The sequence below is a fragment of the Nycticebus coucang genome, chromosome 8, assembly GCF_027406575.1.
Source record: "Nycticebus coucang isolate mNycCou1 chromosome 8, mNycCou1.pri, whole genome shotgun sequence".
NCBI classification, from domain to species: domain Eukaryota; kingdom Metazoa; phylum Chordata; class Mammalia; order Primates; family Lorisidae; genus Nycticebus; species Nycticebus coucang.
This window is the reverse complement of record NC_069787.1, coordinates 54,591,553-54,604,353: the sequence shown is the minus strand read 5'-3', so window position 1 is coordinate 54,604,353 and position 12,801 is coordinate 54,591,553. Positions and strand designations below refer to the sequence as shown.

The 12,801-nt window shown below is 40.1% G+C and overlaps 1 protein-coding gene across 2 annotated transcripts in view; it reads left to right on the top strand.

The window, feature by feature from the left end:
• The window catches only part of CACNA2D3 (calcium voltage-gated channel auxiliary subunit alpha2delta 3), a 913,362-nt gene that overhangs the window by 597,623 nt on the left and 302,938 nt on the right, over nt 1-12,801 (top strand). For both annotated transcript variants that reach the window (XM_053599985.1, XM_053599984.1), the window contains exon 13: nt 1,817-1,950. In XM_053599985.1, coding sequence (XP_053455960.1) covers nt 1,817-1,950 — 134 coding nt within the window. The remainder of the gene's footprint in view (nt 1-1,816; nt 1,951-12,801) is intronic.

Below are 12,801 nucleotides of genomic sequence, written 5' to 3'. Positions count from 1 at the left end.
AGGGGCACACATTCTCTCTTTAACTTGTTTGGCAAGTAGGAACTAGTATGCGCTTGGGGTCCTTATTTAGAAGCATGGGGAAAAACGTGGACCATCCAGTGTACTCCTGCTAGAATTCCTTCCGTGACAACCTGCCATTAGGAATAAGTTTCCCAAGTTCTGATGTGACAGTCCCCTGCTCATTTCTCGATTTTCTACCACCCTACCTCTACCCTTCTCTGCCAGCTCCTTAACTCCAGCTATTCTGAGCCACTTTTAGTCCCTGTAAGGGCCTGATTCTCTCTGATGTTTACTTACACTCCTAGCTGTGCTGGACACACTCTCTAATCCCTCTTTCTCTAGCTAATTGGTTCTCATCCTTCAGGTTCCCACTGCACTGACCCTTGCCCAGGTGACCACATTTGATTGGCTTTCTGTTGTGTGCTTTAGCTTAATGTTGACTGTATTATTTTGTCATTGTCTGTTTACTCAGATCTTCCAGGCCCCAGGAGAACAGGGCCCTTGCTCATCTTGTTCATTGCTGCTTCTCCAGTTCTAAGCACCAAGAGAACCTTCTATAAATGCTTGCATGAAGGACTCCCTCCTGGGGACCCAGGCCTCTGCTCATTTCACATTTTCCCTTCTAATATCTCTTGACACTCAGCAAATTCAATGGGACCCCATGATGAAGAGGAATATACCAATGCCCTGGACCTTAAGATCAAAATGCATCCCATGTACAAAACAGTAGCATGTTGAGAACATTTTCTGTTGCTTAGAAATCAAATCCATCCAGCATATTCTAAAAGCAGGGCTGGACCCCATTAAGGTGAGCATGGAAATTTCAGTCTCAAATGTAAAAAGGACAAACTCTGTAGAAAGAAAGGGACCAATTAAGAAACTCCTAAGTCACATGATGTCTGTGAGACCATGGGCAAAACAATTATCCTTAGTCTGCCTGAGTTGTCTTATCTTTAAAATGGACACCGTAATCCTTACTTCATCATATTGCCAAGAGTAAATGAGATAAACTTTATCAAGTATGTAGTAAATTTTGTGGCACTTAATGCTCAAAATTAATCATTACTATTGTTATATTTATAAAATTGAAATAGCCTTTAATTTTCATAGTTGATGAAATAAGTTCACAAAAGTAAAAAAAAAAAAAAAGTTTAAAAAATGAGAGGACTCCCATTTCTGCCTGGGAATATATATACATTATTTTTATAGGTATGTGTGTGTATATATAATCTTGTATACGTGTGTGTCTGTGTATATACACATCCATATGTCTGTGTCTATATACATATATGTGTGTATGCATATATATATGTATACATGCATATAAATAAAAATATGTAAAGTCTCTTAGGATATTCTCCAAAGGGTTGAAAAGGACTTGCTCTGAGACATGGGTTTATAGTTGATCTTTAATTTTATTCCTTTTGCTTGACTGTATTTTCTTTTTTTTTTTTTACCAGTAAGAACTAGCATTTTTTTGTCATTATTAATATTTGTTTTTATTTATTTATTTATTTATTTATTTTTATTAAATCATAGCTGTGTACATTAGTATGATCATGGGGCACCGTACACTTGGTTTCAAGGGAATATGTGAATCCTAGTCAAAGTGGAATGTAAAGGGCTTGACTGTATTTTGTATTTTCTAACATGAACATATCACTCATGAAGTGTGTGGTGGTGGAGAGGAGCTAATGTTGGAAAAAGAAAACAGAAAGAAAGGAGCTTGAGGGCAAGAAGGCATGGCATATGCCTGTTTCCTTTTGTGTGTGTTCCTGTCTATTACTAACCTTGGTTCTCCCTTGGGTGTTGCCAGGATTTTTCACCCAGATCTCCACCTTGGCCGATGTGCAGGAAAATGTCATGGAGTACCTCCATGTGCTCAGCCGGCCCAAAGTCATCGACCAGGAACATGATGTGGTGTGGACAGAAGCTTACATCGACAGCACTGTGAGTCCCTGGGGCCCCGGGAAAGAGATGGGGAGCTTGCCTTCATCCTGCAATGTGAGAGTTTACCTGTGTTTATTCCCCAAAAGAGCAATTGTGTCACTCTTCCTCAATTTATGGCATTCAGTGACAAATTGTAAGTACAGTTTGCATTGGTCATTGTGGCAAGTGAAGTTGATGAAAAACCACAATGTCAGAGACTGTATGACATGTACATCTGAAACGTGACTGGTCACAGAAAAACCACAGAAGATACAAAAAACTTGTATCTTTGTCACACTTTTTTCCTTTTCCACACGTTCCGATTCTGTCAGTGTAGCGATGGTTATAAGCACGGTCTTAGATTCTGGCCTCACCATGTGTAAGGCCCAGTCTGGTAATGAATCTTGGGATCTCAACTGGGAATGTGACCAAAGCTCACTGCTAAGAATGAATGGATCCCTTCACAGAGGTTGCAGTTGCATTCTCTTCACATGGACAAGTGAAAATATACTTGAATGGTGGTAAAATGGGCACTGGAATATTGTTTGAACATTGGCCACAAACTCATTCTAAAGCAAACCTCTAAGCAGAAGATTCTGACACTGAATTAGCATAAAAGGAGGAGCTTTGCCAATCAACAAGTAGTGGCTGGGTGGCTGGACTTCTCCTGTAATCTTACGGTGCTTTTCCACAGTGATAATGAGTCTGATGGGGGTGGTAGTTTTCATTTACTGATTGTAAATATTCTCAGAGGGCCTCTCTCCTATCATTTTTGTTGGCACTAACATCACATTAATCACTCTAACTTAGACACAGCTGTCCTCTGGAGTGATCACTATGGCTGTACTGGGTCAGCTTTTCTCTCCCTGGGCTCTCTCATTCCTGCTGCATTTCTGGCAGCTGTCGGCAAAACAGCACATGGGAACCCACTTGGGGGGACACTAGGACACACGCCAAGCCCCAGCAACCAGCCCCAACTCAGCCTTAAAGTGTACAGAGGGGCCATGGGAATATGTGTATTTCCTTGTTAAAAAGGGATTCCCCTTCCCCTGGAAAAGTCACCCTGTATAAAGATAGACATTGAGCTGAGAAGCCCTCTGTGGGGTCCATTTCAGAGTCTGAGCCCAGTTTGGTTTTGAATTGTGTCAACAAAATAAGCTGCCTCATTTATGCTTCCATATTAATAATACTAACAACCACCACCGATGGGATAGCTTCACCGCTTCTTATATGTGGTTGAATAAGACAAAAAAATAAAATGAAATAAGCATGGGGAGGAGGCAGAGTGTGGCTAGCCAGTAGTAAAGTAATCTTATCACCCAGCAGTTTTGTTTACAAACTCTAACTAGCCAATTTGATCACTCATTTTATTTGTTTCATCACATTGGAAAAGAGAGAGTCTCTATAATTAAAACATTGTGATCCTAGTATCTGGATAGACAGATCCACAGAATAGAAGTCTAATAAAAGATTTAATTTCATGTGGGGATTTAGTGTATGATAGAGGTGCCTCTGTGGTCAGTAGAGCTAGGATAGGCTTTGCAATAAATACCTTTAGGAAAACTAGATAGCCATTTAGAAAACAACAAAATTAGTTCTAGTTTTCATATCATGCCCAAGAAAGAAAATCCAACTGGATCAGAAATACAAACTGTAAAACATGAAACCATTAGAAGCACTAGAAGAACACCAGGTCAGTACTTTTCTGACTTGGATTCTTTTTTTTTTTTTTATTAAATCATAGCTGTGTACATTAATGTGATCATGGGGCACCCTACCCTGGTTTTATAGACCGTTTGACACATTTTCATCACACTGGTTAACATAGCCTTCCTGGCATTTTCTTAGTTATTGTGTCAACACATTTATATTCTACATTTACTAAGTTTCACATGTACCCTTGTAAGAAGCACCACAGGTGTAATCCTACCAATCACCCTCCCTCTGCCCATCCTCCCCCCTCCCCTCCCTCTCCCCCCTTCCCCCTATTCTTAGATTATAACTGGGTTATAGCTGTCATGTGAAAGCCATAAATTAGTTTCATAGTAGGGCTGAGTATATTGCATACTTTTTCTTCCATTCTTGAGATACTTTACTGAGAAGAATATGTTCCAGCTCCATCCATGTAGACATGAAAGAGGTAAAGTCTCCATCTTTCTTTAAGGCTGCATAATATTCCATTCTGACTTGGATTCTGTGAAAGGTTTTCTGACAATGACTCCAAAATCAAGAGAAAAGAAAGAGAGAGAAAAATAAGTTTGACTACTTAGAATAAAAACAGAAAATAACTTTATGAATCAAAAAACACTACAAGGAAAACTGGAAGACAGATGATAAAGTGGGAGGAAGTAATTGACAATGTATAGCACACATGAAGAATTAATAATTCAAATACATAAAGAATTTGTAAAAATGGAGGGAAAACCCCCAAAATTGATATAGGAAAAAATGAGCCAAAGGTATGATTAGAAAATTTATAAAAAATAATAGAAATTGCTTTTAACATAAAAAGATATACAATTTCTGTCATAATAAAAAATGCAAATTTAACTATAGTGAGATACTATTTCTCACCCATCAGGGTGGCAAAATTAAAAGCTTAACCATACACCTTGTCGGTGAGGCTGTGGGAAAAGGGATGCTCTCATACTTCTGGAAATGCAGACTATGCCATTTCTATGGAGGGCAATTTGCATTTACCCTTTGACTCAGAAGTCCTACTTCTAGGAATTTACCCTAAGATGAAAAGAACCTCCACATGTACTAATTTGTTCATTGAAGAATAGCTTGCAAAATCAAAATATTGGAAATTGGCCAGGTGTGGTAGCTCATCCCTATAATCTTAGCAACTGGGAGGCCGAGGCCTTGACCTCAAGAGTTTGAGATCAGCCTCAGCAAGAGCAAGACTACATGTCTATTTGAAAAAAATAGAAAAACTAGCAGAGCATTGCGGCAGGCACAGCTCTCAGGAGACTGAGCTAAGAGGGTCACCAGAGCCGAAGAGTTTTAGGTTGCTGTGAGCTATATTATGACACCATAGTACTCTACCCACGGTGACAGAATGAGACTCTATCTCAAAAAAAAAAAATTGGTGGGCAGTGCCTGTGGCTCAAAGGGGTAGGGCACCAGCCCCATATGCCAGAGGTGGCAGGTTCAGACCCAGCCCCGGCCAAAAACCAAAAAAAAAGAAAATTTGGAAGTTACCTAAGAGATTAACTGTGTCAACTATGGTACATATACTAAAGGAGTCAATGTTTAAAACAAGAACAAGGAAGATCTATATTGGTTGATACAGAGTGATTTCTAGTATTTACTGTTAAGTAAATCTCCCCTGCATTCAGAGGAAACTGATACTCAATTTTTATTTTTTTATTTCTATAGGGTAATTTTCCTTGATTGATTTGTTGATGTGGTAGATCTGGGGGCTGGGTTAGGGTCTATCTGCTTCCTGTCTTACTGTCTTTTGGTGACATCTGGGAACTGCATGCTCCATGAAGGAGAATGATTTTCTCAAGCACAGAGAGAAAGGTCACTAACTGGTATGTGAGTACTTGTGATTCTTAGGCTAGAACTTCTGACATACTCCCATGATGTGGGTTGACATCACTTGGATGACAGTGTTAGTTCTCTAGTGCTATGTAACCTTGGCTCAAAACAACACAAACATATTATCTCAAGGTTCCAGTGGGTCAAGGGCCTCCTAGCTAGCATTTAGCTAGAATGCATAATCTTCTGGCATTACCTTTCCCTCTCAGACTGGAGCACATGGACAAAGGCTGGTGCAGTAGCAGAATTCACAGTGGCCCCAATAATCCTCAGGGGCTCACAAAGCTGCAGTGAAGTGTTGGCTATATTGCAGGTCACAGCTACAGATCAGGGTCTTCTTGCAAGCTTTGGTTTGTTGGCAGAATTCAGTTCCTTGCTATTATGGAACTGTGGTCCCCACTATTAGTGGGGGACTACCACTCTCAGTTCCCAGAGGCAACTGTAGTTTCTTGCCAGAGGTCCCTCTAAGCAGTCACTCAATGCTGTTTTGTTTTGTTTTGTTTTGTTTTTCCTTCCAGGCCTACAAGAATGCATAACCTTAATGCTTCAACTTCTCATAAAAGTTTCTTTGATTAGGCCAGAACCACCCAGGAGAATCTCTGTTAATTAACTAGAAAACAGTTGATTAGTCATCTAATCATGCTATTGATATCCCACCATACTCATACTCAAGAGGAGGGGACTTCATGGGCATGAACTTGTTGGGGACAGAAAGTTGGGGGCCATTTTGAATTCTGCCTACTGCACCAGCCTTTGTCTGTGTGGTCCAATCTGAGAAGGAAAGGGAATGCTGGAGGAAATGCAACCATATCTCCTGCAAACTCTGTCAAAAGAAAATTTTAGGACAACCACATTCATTCCTTATGTTAACATTTTTGCTTACTCCTAATGTTTTGAGGAGTAGCCTGGTTCTCTTTGCTATACTGCAATCTCAAAATAACTTCAATTCCTTTAGGAATCAGAAGGTCTGCAACCTGCTGATTTATATTTTTCTGCCAAAATACTAAGGAAGAAGGTATTTGTTGATTAGCAGATTTGGAACTTATACCCACAAGATGTGGTCTAACTTTTCTTTCTTCTTAATTATCTGGGTAGTTAAGGCAAAAGGAATTCTTGTTTACTTGACTCATCAGTTACTATGGCTGTATTTGTAACAACACACATAATTATGTAATTAATTTAATTCTTAAGTGAATAGCTTAAAATGTATTGTGAGTGTGGTGCTTTCCATTTTTATTAATTATACATTGGTTCATACTTGGTCCAGACAAGTTCAAGCTAAAACTTTAACTGTGAACAGAAGCTGGGTTTGGATTCTTGTACTGAGAGCCAATGATTGCATTTAACCAGGCCTGATTCTAGAATCAGAGACTGACAAAACTGCCTTTCAGGGCCAATCCTCCTTTGCTTGTTGCCACCAGTCTGATTAAATATTCTGTTTCCCAGCTTTGCTGTTCTATTCAATTTGCTTTCCCGGTGAAACACAAATAAATGAATTAATGTTACAACATTAATTATGTTTAATCTAATAAGATCTTATGTATTAATTGTCATAACAGCAAACACCAGAATTCTGAAGTTCATAGGCTTCTCATCTGAATACAAGTCATGCATAGTCATTATCTCTTAGGTGCAGAGCAAAAAATCATTAACAATAGAATTTGTTCCATTTTGTAAGCAAATCACTTGTGCTTTGCAGTTGGGTCTTAAGCTGCTTGATGCCATCCAACTTGCTGTGCAGGGGAGAACCAGTATTAAGCCTAGGAAGCATCAGCATTCCTGATCAACCCCTCCAGGGGGAAGTTTACATAGACCACAGTGACACACAGAAAGGAAGCAAAGAAGTCTGTTAGAAACAGTGGGAATGTGACCATTTAAAATAATGAGAATTCATTACCAAGCCCTCCTGCCCCTCCCATTTGCTGGTAATGCAATTCAGTAGGCAATATGTAGGAACTTTCAAACCAATTTAGCTGCATTTGCAAATTGGACCTGTATCCCTCATCCTTACCCCCCACTAAGTTCAACTTGGAGAAAATGTTTTGCATTTGATCAGTTGCACATTTGTTTCCGTTTCCCATCTAGGAATGGCACCTAGGCCATTTACGTGTCTTCTGGATAATTGCTTTAAGTTCCAACATCTTACTGCCTAGAAACAATTACTCCGGGGGTCAAAGGCATCCTAAGGAATGTGTTGGGGCTTGGAAATTGAATTTACAGTATTTTCCCAAGACATTGCTGCATATCAAAGAAGTTCAAATCTTCAAAACAAAGAGATACATGGAAAGAGAAACATAAACCATCCTGCTGGGTTGTGGAACTGAGAATGCTGTCTGCATTACATGGCATGGAGGAAACTGATTATGTTAGGACCTCTATTTCATAGCAGATGGGTTCATTAAATTTAATAGCCTCCAGAGCCTTTAGAAACCGTGTTAAAAACATGTGGAGCATGCTGTGACACTTCACTTCTGGCCCCGCAGTCATTATAACTCTGGCACAGACTATAAATATTACAGTACTTTATTTCCATTGTAACAGATTACTGTTATAATTTTATAATTTTTTTTATATGCCAGGAGATGCCGATGTTAATAATATGAGTGCATTCCTGATTTTTGGTACCATTTATATCCATCCAAATATTTTCCTCTTCCCTGTGATTCTATTAAATAGTTTTTCTGAGCTTAATCATTTTTTTGAGTTGGTATTTTAAAGCTATGAATCAATGTCATAAAATTATTATCTTCAGAAAAGAAGCTCTTATACTTTATATGGATGACTGTTCACTCATAGGAAAGCCGAACATGAAAAATATTTTTAGATTTCAGGTGTCTATTGTTGTGTCTGCTTTGATGGTTTAATGATTTGCAACTGTCCATAATGAAAGACCAGCCTCTATCCACTGTGATACAGAAAAGGATAAGATCATTGAGTTTGAATAATCATACAGAATGGTGGATTACTCCGCACTCTTTGTTTATACGTCACAGCTCCCAAGTCAAAGTAGCAAAGGTCAAAAAAGGAATTATTGTCTCTTGGAATCAGGATATCTGTGTGGTTCTGTCTTGAAGCATGACTATGTTCAGTCATCAAACCTGTGTTCTTTTGACTCATTCCTTCGCTTTTATCGCCTTAATTCCCAAACAAGAGATCAGCTAGGACTGTGGATAACAGTTGGGAAGAGGTCTGGACAGGAGTAAGTGCCTGTCCCCCAATCCTGCCCTGCCTCAGCACTGCTTCTGCTTCTGCACCACACCTCAGCCTGCTGTGGGGGCGGTGGGAGCCCCTCTCCTTTGTGCCCTCTGAGAGCTGAAGAAGGCATTTTGATCACCAGAACCGAATCTGTATTGCCTTTCTCTGCCATGGCCCAGATACTTGGGCAACTTAGATTCTCAGAGCTGATTCTCATGCTTTGACATGGTTTAAACTAAAATGAACACATTCTTCTTATTATCAGCATGAAAAACAATTAAAATGATCCCAGAGAATCAGCCTGTGGTTTGGTATCAGCTGCCAGTTTCTCTTCTCTTACTGTATACAGAATTTTCTCCATGTGAAAAATTTAATTCTTTTACCGCCGTTCTGTAAGAATTGATGTGCCACATATGCATGGATTGTCTATGAGGCCATGGCTCAAAGATACCATGTGAAAGAATATTTTACCTGACTTTGGCTCTTAACTGGCCTCTGTTGGAAAGCGGCTGAGGATCACTCCTGCCTCCTCTTGCGTTCATGACCTTTCATGAGCAAGATGACAATCCCGGGCTCCTCCCTTCAGATGTCCAGACCAAACATGATGTTCGGTGCCATTTCCTTAGGGGAAATTCTCTCTTGTTCTGAACAAAGAAAGAAAAAAGCAAAGGCACTAGTTTATTCAGGCAAAAGGAACTTGCTTTCAAATCAATTTCCATTATGTTTAATCAAAAAATCTGGACCATCAACATCTTTTCTGGTTGATGGAAATCACTATTAAACACTCTAGTCATTGATTCCCCTTCTGCAATGATCGAATTAAAGGAGACCCAAGATGAAGCAAGGGTGGAGTAGTCACACCACAGTCTGTTTCCCTCTCACTCAGCGTGCTGTTAAAGGCACCCTTGTTTCCACTTGAGAAAGACGGGGGTTCATATACACCTTTGCTCAATGCATCTCCCATGGTGATTCAGCAGAAGGCCCCAGAGAGAAGCACCTTCCTCACCTTACAAGAGCAGGGATAGAGTGAGACCAGATTAGATGACCTGTTTTGTCTACCTCTGAAAAATAATTGAAGACCCAGTGTGAAAGAGCTTCCTAAATGGTTGAGCCATTATAACGATCAACTAATAAATTAGAGAATCTAAAGTGTCAGTAGAATCATCATTGGCTTAACACTTCTCAGGGGAGCCTAAATTCAAAGCACGTGGAGCCCTGCTAGCAGTGTACCGCTCAGTCTTCCCTGTAAACCTGGCCTTTCTCCATAGGGTGCTTACCCTGCTCATGCAGTCATAGTCTCCAGACTCAATCCTGTGTTCTCCCTACCTGGACACTGTACGTGCTGCTCTCTGCAGGGAGCAGGCCTTGCGCCCCCACCTAGAGCCTCTGGGCTTATCCTCTGCTGATTATAATCCCCTCAGACCTCTTGGACTGACCCCAGTCTACAAGGTGGTATTCATCGATGTGCTTCCAAAGCACTATCCTGGAACTTCTTGTGCTATATACCAAGAAATCCAAATTTATTTTTCCCGCACTGAACTATAAACTCTTTGAGGAGAGAGATGGGATCTGGTTCACTGTAGTGTCCTCAGTACAGGGTCGGCCAGGTAGTAGGTATATGCATACATTCAGGTGTCTGAATCTTATATCATCAGAGATCTTAAAGAGAAGAACTGAAAATATCTACGTTTTGTAGCTATTAGGTAAGAAAATGGCATCATCTCCAACATTGCATTGAGCACGTTGCACACTTGCTTGAGGCTATGTTTGTTATATGCACATTAGGGGACTCATCTTCACTGTGTGACTGGGCTTCTCCCAGAAATCCAACTCCACCAACCCCATAAAGCCCTTAGCGCGTGTATCAGAAAGTCCTGAATTCACAAGTCTTTGCTTTTAGGAGCTAAGATAATGGCGTTCTGAATGGCAAAGGTGGTTTAATACCAGCTATATCATTGTTAAGATAAAATTGGTGGTACTTTTTTTGCCCACTGTTAAAATCCAAGGGAATATTTTTTTTTAGTTTTTGGCACTGTCAGAATCACATCTGCTTGTTGGGGTATCTAATGGGCATTCAGAGTCCTTAAAAAAAAATTCCTTACGGTCGTTTTGTATTGCTGGCTTTCCTCGAGCTTTTCTGTTGGTTACCTCCCAGCATCAGTGCAGCTGTACCACCTCTGACCACACTCCTCTCCCTCACCACATCAGCCATGCTGGGCAACCTTGCAGTTGCTTGAACACCCCAAACTTTCTCCCTCCCCTGGGCTTTGAACATGCTTCTCTTTTTGAACTGGAAAGACCACCGTCCTGCTCTGCTCCTCTTTGGAAAAGAGACTCTGTCCCCTGCTCTGTGTCTGAGTTAGAATGTGACTCCACTTGAGCCCACAGACTTTCCCTCTCAGTCCCTGTAGGTTTCCTTTGTAGACATTATGGTCATTTATACATACATAATTATTACAATTAAATGCTTTAATCTTCTTCCCCTTTTAAAAATTCTTTGGCATCTGTCTCTCCAATAGTAACATAAAGACTGTGGCAGAGTAGGTGTTGTGTCTCTATAACCCGACCCTGGGCCTGGCACAGAGTAGGTCTCAGAGAGGATAGGTGGCTTGTTCTTGGTCACACCACCAGTCCCTGTTACTATAGTTTGTTTGTTCCTCCCACTGTACACCATATTTTTTCCTGAAATGGTACCATGAGACCTTAAGAATTAGAGAAGAAATAATAAATAATATGGGCTACAACAAGGAAGTGGGACCCAGACAGAGTTTTAAATTATCCCTGAAATAACATTTGTCATATTTCTTTTTCTTTTTCCAAACCTAGCGGAATGGTCAACTTCAGATCTGAAGCAACTGGTTTCTCTGAATGCCACCTGCATATAAGCGGCAGGCGCTGATTTCAGCTGGAAGAACAGAAATTTGGGGGGTGAACCAGATTTCTGCAATAGTCCTTTTCTAAGCATGTTAAATGTAATATGTGGGAAAAAGGGGTTGATTGCCTCAGGCACATTGTTTACACTATACGACTTGGGTCTGATGGAAAAGTTCCTAACAGTGGTTTTCTTGCTAAAGATATGGTTTATGGAGAAGTGTGGAATGTGAAATTTTTGGTGGGGTATCATCATAATTGAGGAGGACTCCAAAGAAACTTGATATTGGGAGAGGCCAGGAAAAATATTCAGGTCTATGAAGCTTCTTTAGCATTATCCCCCAGTTCTCCAGCAAATTATAAATGTGATCTGCTTTTAATTACTGTCCTTAGTCAAGCCAAGCTAATTACTCCAGGCCGGACTGGAAAGGAAAATTCCCAGAAAGTCAGATATTATGATAAAATGACATTTGTTTCCTGAAGAAGATGCTAAGAAATCCTTAATGAATCAGTGTTTCAATTTTTACAACAGAATACTAAGGGAATGAGGGGGAGAAATCATAGATTTTTGGCAGCTGTTCACCATCGTAACACTTGACAATCTGTTTCTTGTTTAGTTTTCTGTTATATAAAAGCATGGAATTCTCAAGTTAAGAGATATTGATCACTGCATGACAATACATATGTAACAAAACTGTACTTTAAAAAAAAAAAACTCTCCTTTTAAAATGAGATTACTATTTTGTGATTAATGTGGATCTTTTTACTTAGAAAGTACTGTGGTTTTGTTAAACATAAGTTATTTAAAGGTTAAAATAATCTTAATTTTAACTATTAATATTATTAAAACCAGATTTTCAAACAAGTACGATTGAATGCAAACAAGAACAAACTTGGAAAAGAAAATTGGTGGCTGGGAATGCGGGAGCCCATCAAGGCTGTGCCTTGGCCACAGTACATGCATTCACAGCGGCCCTTTGCTGTATTGGCAGAGCCCTACATTTTTGTAAGGTCTGCTGATTTCCCCAGACTTTGTGGAATCTAGACCAAGTTTGTCAATTTCTCATTTCCCTTGAGATGAGAATCCAACATAGGGCTGAGTTAAGAGCACAGAGAATATGGACTTTATGGCTCTCTTCCTAAGCTGGATGGCCCCTTCTCTGTCTATAGCCAGTCAGCAAACAGGAAGGGCTACTCTTTGGACATCAATGTTATAGGGACACCATGGAAGCAGATGCAGGGTTACCTAGTTCATTGACC